The sequence below is a fragment of the Amblyomma americanum genome, chromosome 7, assembly GCF_052857255.1.
Source record: "Amblyomma americanum isolate KBUSLIRL-KWMA chromosome 7, ASM5285725v1, whole genome shotgun sequence".
NCBI classification, from domain to species: Eukaryota; Metazoa; Arthropoda; class Arachnida; order Ixodida; family Ixodidae; genus Amblyomma; species Amblyomma americanum.
Genome location: NC_135503.1, coordinates 10,986,897 through 11,001,911, shown reverse-complemented (window position 1 = coordinate 11,001,911; position 15,015 = coordinate 10,986,897). Strand labels below are relative to the sequence as shown.

General features: G+C 46.8%; 3 protein-coding genes across 3 annotated transcripts in view; all 3 read right to left on the bottom strand.

The window, feature by feature from the left end:
• RpL24 (ribosomal protein L24) overlaps positions 1-15,015 on the bottom strand; it is a 304,226-nt gene that overhangs the window by 205,624 nt on the left and 83,587 nt on the right. The gene's annotated exons all lie outside the window — the stretch shown is intronic.
• On the bottom strand, positions 88-1,978 carry Got2 (glutamate oxaloacetate transaminase 2). Its single transcript, XM_077631134.1, has one exon. The coding sequence runs from the start codon at positions 1,860-1,862 to the stop codon at positions 582-584; it is 1,281 nt and encodes a 426-aa protein (XP_077487260.1). The 5' UTR covers positions 1,863-1,978; the 3' UTR covers positions 88-581.
• NiPp1 (nuclear inhibitor of protein phosphatase 1) lies at positions 7,795-14,880 on the bottom strand. Its single transcript, XM_077631135.1, has 7 exons — positions 14,826-14,880; positions 14,496-14,556; positions 12,898-13,051; positions 12,260-12,471; positions 9,966-10,104; positions 9,477-9,541; positions 7,795-8,862 (listed from the first exon to the last, which is right to left on the bottom strand). Exons 1-7 carry the CDS (start codon positions 14,852-14,854, stop codon positions 8,527-8,529), a joined length of 996 nt encoding a protein of 331 aa, XP_077487261.1. The 5' UTR covers positions 14,855-14,880; the 3' UTR covers positions 7,795-8,526.

The window sequence follows — 15,015 nt, the reverse complement described above, 5'->3', positions numbered from 1 at the left end:
CAGCAAGACACGTGTTGTCAAACAAGAGGCAGTTGTCCTGCTTGCAACTGCACGTGCAGTAAAGCTTGAAAATCAGTATTCCTCACGCCAATTCGAATGAAATTTATTCCACAAAAGATATAACCATACTGTATGATAATAGCATCTAGCACGCACATACAGGAAATGTTCAATGTAGCTATTCTTTACACAGCAAACAGCGCTTTCAAAAAGTTCTTCCATACAGGTATGCAGTGAGGCCGAACATTTTACACGTCTGTCATAAATACTGTCACCGGTCGTAACGAGAGACCCAACGTTTGCCCAGAGCTAAATACAATGGGCATCATCTTGACTTTCCGGCAGATGACTAACATGGTGATAGCCTGCATACGACATCACCAGCACATGAGCCCATAGTCATCATCTGTCCTACTCACATGCAGGCCTGGCAGCCAGTGTGACAAGTGCGATCCACCTACAGCTTACTGTTGATGCAGATGTGACAATGCTTGAACTCTAACCGCTACACCTGAAGGTCTAGCACGGTGTCTCGCGTACAGATGAGCTCGGTGCCCTGTCTGAATGGCATGGGGTTGCCTTCACTTGGTGACTTGGTGCATCGCGTGCGCCAGGTAGTCCACGTTGTTAGATGAGATGCCTGCCACAGAGATGCGGCCGTCCTTGGTGAGGTAGACGCTGAACTCCTTAATGAGCCGTGCCACCTGCTCCGGGGTCATGCCGGTGAAGCAGAACATGCCGATCTGATCTGTGATGTGCTGCCAGTTCTTCGTTGAGCCCTCCTTCTTGAGGCCGTCGCGAAGCCGTGTCCGCATGCTGATGATGCGGTCTGCCATGCCCTTGACGTCCTTGAGCCACTGCTGGCGGAGCTCGGGGTCGGTCAGGATGAGGTGCGCGATGCGCGCGCCGTGGATGGGCGGGTTCGAGTAGGTGGGGCGCACGATGATCTTGATCTGGGACATGACGCGGTCCGCCTCCTCCTTGGAGCCGCAGATCATGGAGAAGGCGCCCACGCGCTCTCCGTACAGGCCCATGTTCTTGGCGAACGACTGCGAGACGGCGAAGCCGTGGCCGTCTTCGGCGAACAGCCGCACCGCGGAGGCGTCCCGGTCGATGTCTCCGGTGGCGAAACCCTGGTACGCCATATCCAGGAAGGGAAACAGGCGCCGGCTTTTGATCACCTTGGATATCTCCTTCCACTGCTCGGGTTTCGGGTCCACGCCCGTCGGGTTGTGGGCGCACGCGTGCAGCAGGATGACGGATTCCTCGGGTATCTTGGCGATGTCCTGCAGGGCGCCGCTGAAGTCGAACCCGCATGTCTTGGGATCGTAGTAGCGGTACTGCTTGACCGTCAGCCCGGCACGCTTGAAAAGCGGGATGTGGTTGCCCCACGTTGGAGTGGGCATGTAGATCTCGCGGTTGCCCTTGAAAAACTGGCCCAGGAAGAAGGCGCCTATCGTGAGCGAACCCGTGCCCGATATGCCCTGCACAGTGGCGTTTCGCTTGCCGTTTACGACTTCGCTCTGTTCTCCGAACGCCAGTTGCGCGGCGGCGTTGCAGAACTCCGACATGCCGCCAATGGGCAGGTACTCTTTGTCGAGGTTCTTAGACGTGATGATTTCCTCTGCCTTACGCACGCTGGGTAACACGAACGGCTTTCCAGCATCGTCGCGGTAGGCCCCGACGCCCAGGTTCATCTTCTTGGGGTTGGTGTCTTTCTTGAAGGCTTCCGTGACGCCGAGGATCGGGTCCGGCGGGCCCATTTCGACGTGCGACCACCACGAGCAAGCGCGTACGCACGTTGCGCCGTAAGCTCCTTTCGGCACCGAGCCGAACAACGTCTTCTTCAAAGCGTTTGCCATTTCCACGCGCGCTGTAGCAAGGTAAACTGTCAAACACGAGAGAGGTCAAAAGGACGGAGACTTTCACGGCGCCTGTCAGGGCCGGTGCAGAAATAATCGCACGGATAGAGCCGGAGAGGATTCAAGGTAGAGGATTACGGACTGTTGTTGCCAGCAGATGTAAGAGCCGACAAAGCCGCCACGCCGGCACGCCGGCACTAAGGTTACAAGATGTCCCAGTAGAGGACGGTACTAGCGCAACAATCTTGGCGACCAACTCCACATACTGCCTCAAAAGTACGACGCGTACCAGTAGATTTTCTGCTTTCCTAGTTATCACAGCTTATATAAATGCGTACGAAAGAGAGACAGCGTTTAGTGCATGAACTGCCCGAACACTCGCAGGTAGCAGACGAAAATGTCCCCATAATCTGACGTCATGTGGGAAGCGATCGTAGCGCAACCTACGCAAGGCGCTAATTTCGATCCGGAGCATCTGGAGTAAGTGGCGTTCGCTCGATACTCTTGATATTGTAAACAAACGTCTTCTCATCTCAACTCAGCGTTACAAGCGTATGTTGTTACGTGCTGATCAATTAACACGAACAATAATAGCAAGACATCGAATTTGCAAATACATTCCCGCCAGCGACTCATAAGCCTGTGTGCGCAAGGTAGTGTGGTTTGGTAATACAGTCGGGGACATAGGTCTGTGGACCACGTGTTTCTCAAACGAAGCCGATAGCTCTGCTATTAGCCGGTGGCTGGAGACCACACTTGAAGACGTGAAAGTCGAAATTTTGTTTACCACAAGTTCCCGTGGCTTGTGTTGGTATCCAGCCGTCGGCTGCAGTGATAGCTTATATATAGAGCTATCTATCGGATTCGTTTGAGGAACACGTGGTCCATAGACTTTTGTCCCCGACTGTACATACTTGACTGCCACGGCTGACTTGTAGATGCTTTTCAGTCTACCAAATCTTAACATGAATCCATAAAATGCGAGCTATTTCACCCCCCCCCCCCCCCACCCCCTTTTTTAGCTTTTTACCAGCTTATAGATTTTTTTCTGTACAGAACGGTATGAGTAAAACTGCGCAAAGAAAGCGGTATGTAATGAGGCACAGCTAGACAGCGCGCAGACTCGGGACTGGCATGTTGACAGGGCAGTCAGGTTCCCATAGAAAAGTGCCGCTTGTTCTTTGTTCTTGCAGAATTAAAGAAAACCCCAGGGGAGAATAATTATACATAGGACGCTGTGCACGTGGTTTCTCTTCTCAAGAACAAGGAACAAGCGGCACTTTTCTATGTGAACCTGGCTGCCCTGTCAACATCTGCCAGTCCCGATCGATCGAGTCTGCGCCTTAATTGTCTCAGTGCTTATGTGTGCCTTACACCCTGGTCTCGTTGCGCAGTTTTGCTCGTTCTTTTCAAATGAACCAACTAGACCGCCAGAGCGTTTTACTACAGAAAGGTATACCTTTCGTGAACCATGCAAACCTTCATAGATTAAACTAAAACGATTGTAGTTGCATGCTTTCTGACATGGCATACATTTAGCTTGCTGACAATTACGATCGAGTTTCCAGGCCATGGAAAAAATATATACACAAGCACCTCAAAAAATGGCGCTCTATGCCCGCCGCGGTGGCTCCGTGGTTAAATAGCGCTCGGCTACTGATCCGGAGTACCCAGGTTCGACCCCGACCGCGGCAGCCGCAATTGGATGGAGGCGAAACGCTAAGGCGCCCGTGTGTTGTGCAATGTCAATGCGCGTTAAAGATCCCCAGGTGGTCGAATTATTCCCGAGCCCTCCACTACGGCACCTCTTTCTTCCTTTTATCTCTTAGTCCCTCCTTTAACCCTTCCCTTACGATTGGCGCGGTTCAGGTTTCCACCGATATGCGAGACAGATACTGCACGATTTCCTTTCCCCAAAAACCAACTTTTTGTTCCTTACTTCATGAGCATGAGAAAACATGAAATGAGTTCGTGCTACCAAGGGATCATAAATTTACATCAGTACAGTACCTGGTCTCATGGGCAGCATCCAGATGTGTCACTTAATCTGTGAAGTCTGCCTGTGTCCTTACGAGAAACAGTGCCACTTTCAATTTCTGGACTGAGCTTCCCTTTCTTAATTGCATGCACTTCATTTCCCTGAACAAGATTGACAAATCAACCCTCACCGATATGTCAACAAGCAGGCCATGTCGTCTTCAACAGGACTGTAGCAGCCAAGAAATCCATATTTTGCTATTCTCTCAGAAAAATACAACTGTTGTTGCATGTTCCTTTCAGTTTAAGGTTACTGACATGAAAAAAATCCTGCCAGAAATCAAAGCGGCTACCAATATCACACTTGATGGGTTTTAATGAGAATTTAATGGCAAACGGGACTTGCGAGAACTCGGCAGATTTTAAATACTGACTGCCTATTACGGAACTCCAGAGAACCAGCGGAAGAAGGGTTGAAGAGAACTCGCTAGAGTATGCCAATTTTAGCCCTTTCAGGTCTAATGATCCTAATTGGAATCACCAAATTGAGAAACCACCAGTTTTGAATTGAGCGAGAAAGTCCTGCTGTTTTTGCAGCAGTTCCAACATTTAGCAATTCATCAACATATGTTAGTGACCTTTTTCCTGACTGACGTATGCTAATGGGTAGGAGAGGGATATAGAAACTGCGCACACTACGCTTTCCCCATTGCCTGGTGCCACGTCTTTCGTTGCACTGTGTAGTAAAAAGAAGCCCATTTTTGTTTTTCTCTAATCACATGGGAGGGTATAAGCTTCACGTTGGTCCTTCTAAATAAATTTTTTTCGGCTAAGCACATTTACAAGCACTAAAACATTTCACAAATAATAATGATTCCAAATGTAATCACTGGGACCTGGAGGCCCTATTGTAGAATAAGCAGCGTGGTCGTATTTGAGATGCCTGCGACTGCTTGTGTCATGGAAATGTTGCCCCTTTCGGAGTTTATATGTAACGATAAACATTTATTTCCGAAGAAGATGCATGCATTAAGCGCTAGAACTTTTCATACGTAAAGGAAGAAGTTTCAAGAGCGACCCACCAGACGTGTTGAGGTGTCGATTCATCCGATGATGAAGGAATAGCAGACATCGCACGTAGATCAGCAACAACCCAAAGGCAAAGCATACGACAAAATAATTAACCTCTATGAAATATCCATGCCAGCAAACTGAACACTGTAGGACAATGCAGAAACGAGTGGAAGCACAACTACGTCTAAGACTGAAAGCCATACACCCTTCAACCTCCGAAAAGCCGAGCAACTCGCCCAGTAGTTCGTATTGTGCGACCAAAATGGTCATCATGGAAAAATGTTTATTGTGGATGCAGCATGATACTGCTGAGCAAGGCAGAAATCATGAATAGTAGCCTCCACTGAAAGGAGCACCTTCACCGTACGAATAGATCAAATGCTTCTGCATCGACTCAATCTTTGAGATTAAGTCTATTACAAATTTTAGTTTTTGCAGTAATTAGGTGCTGTAAGCTCGAGGCTGGAAATCTGGATACTGGCAGCATGGCTGTCTAGCCTGTTACATGGCCTTTCTGAAAAGAACCAGTGCTCGTCTTCAACCAACTCAAGAATTTCCGCTTACATAGCGCCGCAAACAATGAGAAAATAACAGGAGCAAGCTGTGTGTCATGTCAGCCTCGTGTATTATTGGTTGGAACTGAAGCATCCTCTACTCCGGCAGAAACTAGTGTAGTTTTGAAACAGTTGATATTTATTAAAAATTTCAAAGAAATTGCAAGTCTGCATTTTTCACCCCATAAATCTCAATGATTCCATTTGGAATCATGCAAAAAAACTTAAGAACCGACGGAGCTTTGATTTTCAGATGTTTTAAAATTATCCTCCTCCAACACATGCAAGTTTCTGGATATCGATTTTTTTCTATTGAGCAGTTTTAATTTGGGCTGGAAAGGGCTAATGGCGCAAGAGGAGCTTTGGCTAAAGAGCGCCACGGCACAAAGTGTTGTGTGGTCGAGATGGGGCTCAAGGACACATTTTCCAAGCATTTCAACCCACAGAACACCGGGCCAAGGGAATTTTAGTAACCATTGGAAACTGGTGAGTAGCCAGCGGCACTGGGGACTGAATGCTGCACTTCCTCAATACAAGGCGATGCTCACACCACTAGGCCATCGCTATGGTACATCATGAATCTTGGCTCCTGACAAAATGGTTATGCTGAAAGCCCAGAGTTTTCACAATCATTCATGACAATAAGTGGTATAACAGTGTCAGTGGAACAGTCTAATGCCTGGCAGTCAGGTCGCAAAATGTTCAAAACATTCAGAACTCGAAACATGTACTCTTGGTCTGCTGCAAACATACGAAGGGAGCTTGAACTGCCAGTTGCTTCATGTTTCCCTGCATCTGTATGCAGTGCTATGCATGTTTACAGTCACCTGTGTGCTTGCTTGCATACAAATTGCCAAAGCTGCTACTCAGCTTTCAAACCATGCATACCGGAGCTAGATAGTGGCTGAAAAAGCTACCTCTGCCAATACTCCTAATGCTGAGATTAATGTGCACAAGCCTGTAAAGTCTGTGTGCGTAAGCAATACCCTTATTTAGAAAACTGTCGTCAATATATGTACACACACATACTTTGACGCAGTTTCCTATCAATTGAAAGAGTGATTAACAATTATTTTTCACTGCAATAAAAGGATGCAATGGCTCTATGCCAATCACCGTCTTCAGTATGTCAAAGTTCCTAAAAGAGCAGCTTTACCTGATTAGATGGAGCCACAGCTAGCCAACGCTTTTGCTGTGGCTTTTACACGTACAAAACCACTGCCTAAATGTTGCTTACAACATGTGGCTTGTTAGGCCTGAACGTTGGTGCCTGAATATTGGTAAAGCTCAAGTGCAAGTATGCTTTCTGTTATTCTCCAAAACAAAAAAAAAATGGTAGGGTTTTAACATCGTTAAACAGAGTAGGATGTGTGAAAGTGCTTGAGGGCAACACTGCCTCAAAGGCAACCGCATGCAAGAGCTTCTCATCGGCCGCTATTAGCAGCGATACGCAGAGAGTGGGGGGCTACTGGTTCTGCGCATTGACGAAGCAGCTGCACAAGGCCTCCACCGCTGGCGCTCCGTCAAAGGTTGAGGCTTCACACATACCCCAGATTTTTCAGCTTTGGTAGTGAAGTAGTGCTCTTTGTGCTAAAAACCTGGTGCTCGCAAGAGACTGAGCTTATGTCTCTATGACGTTAATCTATCTCCCGCCCAGCCACTACAGAGCCCACTGTGCAGGAACGGAACACATTTAGTTGCGGCACGGCACTCTGACTGGCTCCACATGTGGCAGTTTCCATAGTGCTTGCTACAGCTGCTGAGCCAAGGTTCAGCCTCCATGCATCTATACAAAGGCAAAGAGTGACGAGGCTAAGTGCTCCACACGAGTGCAACTATTCCACTGATGTGTCACTTTCACGTTGTCCCTTTATGGCAATAAGCAGCAATACGATCCCTTCATTGTTAAGCTGAACGTAATGTGAAAAGTGGTTAAGAACACGTATGCTTTCTGGGAATTATAACAATTTGGCCTGTTAATCTCTAAAATTTCAGTAAAGTGCCCTAATGTGTGCTGACCTGACACTACTACACAAAAAAAGGCTCGCACAAAAATCTCAAGTACGTGCAAAAAGGGACCCGGATGATCTCTCTGGTCATGCGACCTGGCGGATGAGCACAGATTGTAGTAAGTCAAGAGGGGGCGAATTAGGAGTAGCAATATTTCGACATGCCTATTCACTGCTTACGCCTTTCTCAGACAGTGCTAAGGCCCACCGAGTGCAACCAGAAACTATTCATTCGGCACATTTGCATGCAGGTCCAAGCGGCCAGTTACAATTTAAGAAACTGGCCACTGCAAGCACTACCGGACAGAGAGCTTTAGCTGAGACAGGGAGGATGAGTTTTATTGCAAAAATTATGTGATGACACCGATTTTTGCAAGTGCGCAATGATGTGCACTTCAATCGTGTACAAACAGTTGATGATGTCATATGCACAATGTACAGCGATAAGGGAGAACGTTTTAGAGGGTGGAACTGTGCACAAATGCAGATGACAGTGCAAAGAAAACGTTTTCGTCTCTCTGATGGTGCAAGCAGTTGTGATAATTCTACGTCCGCTGCATCAAACGCCACAAGTCAATGAATTTGGCCAGACAGCACACATTCCACTGCGTGCAGAGTAAAAGTCTCACTGGTACAACCAGAAGACAGCCTAAGGGCACGTGGCCAATTACGTAATCCTCCGAGACTGCCTCGCCCCAAAAAGCGACACCAGTCAGTCACTGGAAGGAGTAGAGCGTAACTGAGCATGTCTTAGAGCAACCACCAGTTATCCAGATGGGATGCATATTCGAGAAGCAGCCAGGTGGAGAGGGCTCGTGGTGCCGCTTAGCTGCAGGTGCCTACTCAATATCTTACTTTTTCCTCACACCTTGAAAGTGAGGCAGCGCATGAAAAGCGCAGAGAGGCACTCATTGCAGCCACCACATGTCTGCCAAAGGCCAGACTGCCACCAGTCCATGCACTGAAATGCAAATGTCTGACTGAATGCCTTCCCTCTGCAGCAGTGGGTGAGAGTGCATGGTTGGCTGATGCACGGGACAGCATCCACTCTCACATGAGTAGTGAGGGCACTGGCTTTTTCCCGGGCCATGCTTCCTTGGCATACTTCTTCTTCTTGGGCTCCGGCGGAAGGTTGGCGTCAGCTGCAGATGGGTGTGCCGTCACCACCGGTGCAGCGGGGTGTGCAAGAGGTGCACCGGCTGGTTCGATGTCTGGTGCGGGGTTGGGCAGATGGAGGCCCAACTTGGCCGAAAGCATTGGCGAGAAGATGGTGCTCAGGTGAGAGACGTGCGTCGACTCGGGCTTTGAGTACGGGTGCAGGTGGCTCGACTTGTCCGAGTCGGGCAGCAACGTGCTCAGCGGGTCGCCTGTGTCCATCTTTGCTTTCTGCGTGCAGCAAGGACAACAAAAAAGCCGAGAAAGTTCACTGGGTCAGGGCAGCCCAAGCTTTCAACAAATATATGACGAGCCCTGTCTGCTCGAAAAGGCCAAGGTGCACGGTACAGCAAAGTAGGCCTGTCGCTGCAATCATGAGGAATTTTCTGTGCCTACTAAGGCTTCACATACACCACATGCTACATCAAGGCTATCGAGAAAAGTGAAAACAAGGCGCTACCCAATGTGGTTCCATCATCGCTATGCATCCTAACCTGTGCTGTAAACTTAAAAATCAGACTCACCTAAAGCCAAAGAGAAACAGTCGTCAACTTGAGGCACGAGTGTCAAACTACTAATAACACCAAAGTGATGCCTTTCAACCGTAGATGCTTATGGGAGCAAGTATACAAGCCACCCGGTACTCTACTGCTGTCGTGCAGTATCTACACAATGGGGCAGGAATATCAAAGGAAGCAGTCAGCACGTTGTGCAAGAGGAGCTTTGAAGCAGCAGTGACATTAGCATTACACTGCGGGCAGACTAGTTCTGCAGCAGAATCATCACCTGAACTTCCGTCATAAATCTCGGACAAGATAATCAAAATGAAGTGCATGACACCTCACCTTATTTGGAATAACAGCCGTGTGTACCAGGTTGCGAAACCTCCCAATGGAAGGGTCTACATCCTCTGCAATGAAAAGGGCAGCGTTTCAAGCATTAGATTCCACCAGAAAAACCGCACCAATTACTGACAAGGCTATAACACCACTGCAAATAGAGAGTAACTGTTCAGTATTCGCTCTGTGTGGATTGTGTTCCCCTGTCTCTTTGCTCTTTTGATGCAGTCGCATGTCTACAAGTACTGCAACGCTAAAGATCCGTCAGACATGGGATTGGAGTTGCAGTATTCACAAATATTAACATGTATTTTGACATCTATGGAAAGTTTAAAAAAAATAAAACTTTGGCTGAGAAGACGCAAGATACTACAAAGGCACCTTTTCAGAAAGCAATGACTCAACATTATACTAATGTTTGGTAAAGGATATGTTGTGCGAAAAGCATAATTAAACACTTCCACATTTCTTCATCTGCACCATTTTCTAGCTTACCCGGGTTTATAATGTCCTCCTCTTCATTGAACTTGACACTAAGGTTTTTCTGCTTCCGGTTGGGAGGCTTCAACTCTTCATCGGGAATTCCTAGCATGGTTATTCTCCGATTGTGGGCAGTGTTGTACTCCGTCAGATTCTGCAAACAGTGCGCACAGGAGCTTGCAGCGAGACAGCAACACATCACTAATGCACCAACCCAACCTTGCATCTTCCCAGGTAGAGCTAATGCAAAGCGGACATTTGGATAAGGCATCCTTGCAATGAAATCGGTTAGTTTCCTCTCCTTACACCCGGAAAGTAAGAAAAAGGAAAACTGTACATCTCTACTATACATTGCCAGACGGCTGTGCCCACGAGAATGCTCATTAGTCTCACACGCACACATTGTCAACATTACACTTGTACATGGAATCCAAGTTATCACACTTCGCTTCTTCACATGAATCAAACATCACCGAGGTCAGTTCCTGTCACAGAAGAGGCCTTGTCACAACATACCTCCTACTCCTTGATACAGCTGTGAAATTCTGTTGAAAACAAGCATGTATAGCAGAACACCCCAAGTTAGAGACTGCAAACAAAGGAGTAATTACAACTAACATTCATCTGAGCACTGCCATATGTCCAGGTATTTGAGCATGCCATTCAGCTTTCCAAAACCTCCAAAGCTAATGAAACTGGGACTCTTTTAAAAAACCCTAATCAAATCACTATGGACTCAAATCCCTACGCAAAAGAAAGGCAAGAGTGAGTTACTTGCTATGCTTGTCTACGCAAAAAAACGAATGGATCTTCCACAAACCTATGAAAGGCGCTGGACTCTGCAGGAGAGCATGCAATTCCATTAATTTCATGACTAAGAAAAGGCTAGCACCAAGAGCCACCACGAGAAAGAATTTTCACTGCTCTCCTATTGGTTCTGCCCAGGTTCCGCACCAAGTAGTAGCACAATTTTCAAGAAACATATGCACACACAACTGGAATTTTTTTAAAATGTATTTTTGTGTGCCAAAGGTGCACTTGGGCTATGAGACATTGCACTAGAGGCATCTGGATTAATTTTGGCCACCTGAGGTTGCATAACATGCGCCAATATCTCAGAACACAGATACTCCCGAATATCACCTCTGAAGAAACATCATCACCACCGCTGGGAATTTAATCTGTAAGTTTGTGCTCAAAATTAAGGTGCCTTGGTACAGTGTTTTTCAAACTATGAGCACCAACATAACAGGGGATCGAAATAGACTCCACAACTTGGATAAACAGACAGCAAGAAAAAGAAACTGTGAAGAGAATAAAAAAAGAAAAAGTACTCAGGCTGCGGACATGAAGTTCTTGCCAAACAGAAGGGCAAGACACAGACTCTGAGTGCTTTCATACCAGTTTCATTTCCACACAACACTACGAATTTAGTTAGTGAGCGTTCCTCTGACTGAACACTACTGATACAGTAAAATTGGAAACCATGTGATATTAATGGAAAACTTGGGCCAGAAAGAGGGGTGGCTCATGACGCATTTCACGCTCCTAGCCAGTTGCAGTGTCCCCATTCACAAAGCACTGCAGTGACAGCAGGTAAAAATGGCCACACGACTGATCTGTTGACGTTATTAATGCCAGGAGAAAGCTAACTAAATGGTAGACAAATCTGTAAGTTGGTGCATAATTTCAAATGAAGAGCATGAAGGAAACAACAGAAGACACATTAGTGCGCAAACTAACAACTGTTTATTCGAAGTGCACACATATGCGAATCGCCGTTTTAATAAACAGTTTGTAGTGAGCACTAACGTGTCCTGTCTTGCGTTTCTTCCTTCACATGCTTCATGCTGGAAAGCTAACTGAGCTCAGACGGCGTGTGTAAAATGCAAAATGAATATTTCAAACAAGAATGTGGCCATTAAAAATTTGGAAAGAGTAGAAATGCAACATTCCATGTTGGGGAACCCCAACTTTCCTAGCTAGCAGAGCACAAAAGGGGCTGTGTGGTGCTCACGAGTTCAATGCATTCTGCACTTAGTAGGTACAGTGCAGACAAAAACAAGCTCAAAGAATGAACAAGCGCCGATGTCATTCCTTATGTGGTTTTTTAAGACTCTACCATAACTACCAAGTACTGAATCCAATGAAATAGCTTTCCAAGCATTTATTAGCATCTTAAACCCTAACTTAACGGCCAAATGCCACCTGCTAAGGAAAAGCACTGAATTTGTGTTTTTGCAGGCATCAGGAGCAGTTAGCTCCACAGTATCGTTTCCCCAAGTGAACCCATTTCCATCAGGCCTCACATCCAGCTCAGTCTCGGTCTCGGGGAGGCCCAGGAGGCCACCTTCCGCCTCCTCGGTTGCAGCATCGTCGCCTTGCCGGCTGGCCAGTTTCTGGGGCCGCTCGCGCAGTATGTAGAGGCGTGTGGATGCACCAAAGTGGAACCTGCTGTCCACAGGCAGCTGGGTGGGCTTGTTCTGCTCTAGCCGGATAGTGCCAATGTAAGTGCCATGTGCTGCAAGAAGCACATGCACATGAAACTTTCTGGTAGAAGTGTTCTTCAATCTCAATCCATGAGTGAATACTTTCCACAACATATAACAAACACTATTAAAAACGTATCCTTATTTCATGTTAAAAACAAAGTGCAGCATCATTTGACATAGGATGCTAATGTGACAAAATGTGGTCACTTGATAAGCACTATCCTGCCAGTAAGCTTCTGTGACATTTAGCACCAAGTCCTGCAGTCACAGATTGGCCTGCTTCATGTAATTTGAATCAGATGTTTGCAGAAACTTAATGCCTAACCTCTAGCTTTGTGTGCTAAGCTTTGTAATGATTTGTATATTGCACAGATGGTATACACTGATATATACAATCTGCGTAAATTATAACCTATATACAATCTGCGTAAATTATAACCATGGTATTTACTCACTGCTTCCCAGATCAACCAAGAACGCCCTCTGTAGGTGTTTGTGGTAGACAAGGGCTGCGTGAACACGAGAACACGACTGGTGGTCAATGATAAAGTCATTCAAGTCTGGGTTCCGTCCAAAGAGGTAGCACTTCTTTTCATCTATCATCAATTTCTGGAAAGATCAAATCAGGGACATGAACATACATACCAGCTAAAAATGAGCTGTTTGTTTTTTCTTATAGTACCAAACAAAACCTTTACTTCAAACCATTAAGTACACAACTAATAAAATAAATATGAAAGCAGAAGAGACATTCAGGCATGCATATGTTGAGCCAAAGATATAATGCAAAATACGCCCATATGCGTGCCATGTCAGTGCGCATTAAAGGGGCTGTGAAGGGGGCTCTAATAAAGTTGTGGCATGCCTGGGATATTGAAGCACGCCGCTTCACGAATAGGGACCACCAAGAATTTTTTTAATGCACTTTGCAGAAGCTGAGTTATCTGTAGTTAAAATTTGAACGTAAGCGTCTTCGCGCCTTTCCCTCTCCTCTCGTCACTTTTTGCACGCTGGGAGGTAGGCGCTCCTTCGCCGACCCCCCTCTGGGAGTGGAGCTTCTCGACCCACCGAAGCTAAGCGGCTTATTGGCCGCGGCCATGGTAGCTGCCTGACGTCTGAAAGAATCTAACCAATGGCCACCTCTCACCATGTCTACGCAGATGCGGGGGACGGAGGAGGGCGCGAGCATGAAAAAGTCGCCGGATAGGGCTCGCCAACTTTGACGCGTGATTGTGGGTCGTCTGCTGCATGTAGAAGAGTTATTTGGCTCTGGTTTTCTTGGCAACACAGTGCAGTGATTAAGTGAGTTAACGTGCTCTCCTCGGAAGGCGTTTCGAGCCCCTTTATTAAAGAACCCCAGGTGGTCAAAATTAAATCAGAGCCTTCCACTCCGGCACCTGATTGCCCCATGAGCAGCTCTTGCACATGGACACCCACATGCCATACCAAAAATATACACTCATGTCAACAGGTCCCAGAGTGCTTTGAAGGGCACCCTGTACCTATTATTGATAGCTCTGGCATGAAAAAGAAATCTGCACACCCAACTTCTACTTTTATGACAGACTGCCATTTCATTTTGTTTATAATTTTTTTCCAACACTGCATAGTGGTTAGGTTTAAAGCAAGCCTTTTAATACAGCCGATGATGAGCGTCAGTTCGAATAAACCGAATGTTCGTAAAAAGCGAGTTCTAATTAATGAGATGAGATTCTACTACAATGTGGTTCTGGCAATTAGCGCAACTCTAGCGCACTTCTATCCGCTCGGCACAGCTCCACATGGACTCGACAAATCGTCAAGGTCCCTCAAACGCAGCCTCAGCGTAAAACTTTTGTTGAGAGAGTGCCTGAGAAGCCGCCGCCACGCTCTGATCGTCGGCCGTACTGAATGACGGAACCTACACCGTTTCTTACGCGGCACTGAACGAATTTCAACGCCCGAAGACATAAACGGCAACTTCGAAAACTCGGGGTGCTGAACATCTTTCGTTAACGGGCATGCCCTCCTGGCCGTTTTCATCCATTAGACGAACCGCACACGGAGTTCATACCTGTATAAGCTTCTCGCCTTTCAGCACGTCAAGATGCAGGCCGACAGGGGGCTTGCCAGCCCTGCAAAAGGAAAAAAAGTTCGTTCCAATCAGCGAAACCGGTGAACGCGCACAACAACGACGAAAATAGAAGCCCGAAACACAAGATATTGTCAGTGCCGCGCCGCTTCACCACGCTTGGAAGTACACGCCTACAGTGTACCACCAAGAGAGCAGATCTAGATAGTTTAAAACGCTGCAAAGCAAAGAAAAGCTTGGCGCTTCGAAAAACAATGTTATGGGCCGCAGGTGCCCGCTAAAAGAGCCTAGGAACGAAGTGTGTTTTCCTACCAAGACGGCACTTCGTAGTGATTCGCCATCTTACATTTTGATCACCGTTGCCGACAGCGCTTTCTAAACTCGCGCTTAAATTAGTTATTTGGTTTATTTCAAGCTTAGTTGACTTTAAACTCAAGTGCAGATGCTAACAGTCGTAAAAACTAGAATTCTGTCTATTAAAATTTTTTATTCATTTAGTTGC

What these genes read in the sequence shown, in the direction of transcription:
- Got2 (XM_077631134.1), bottom strand. Translation starts at nt 1,862, where the DNA reads ATGGCAAACGCTTTGAAGAAGACGTTGTTCGGCTCGGTGCCGAAAGGA.
- NiPp1 (XM_077631135.1), bottom strand. Translation starts at nt 14,854, where the DNA reads ATGGCGAATCACTACGAAGTGCCGTCTTG. An exon ending in AGACCGAGACTGAGCTGGAT is followed by an intron (nt 10,105 to 12,259) that starts GTGAGGCCTGAT and finishes CACTGTTTGCAG; the next exon opens with AATCTGACGGAGTACAACAC. An exon ending in CGGCTGTTATTCCAAATAAG is followed by an intron (nt 8,863 to 9,476) that starts GTGAGGTGTCAT and finishes TGCTGCACGCAG; the next exon opens with AAAGCAAAGATGGACACAGG.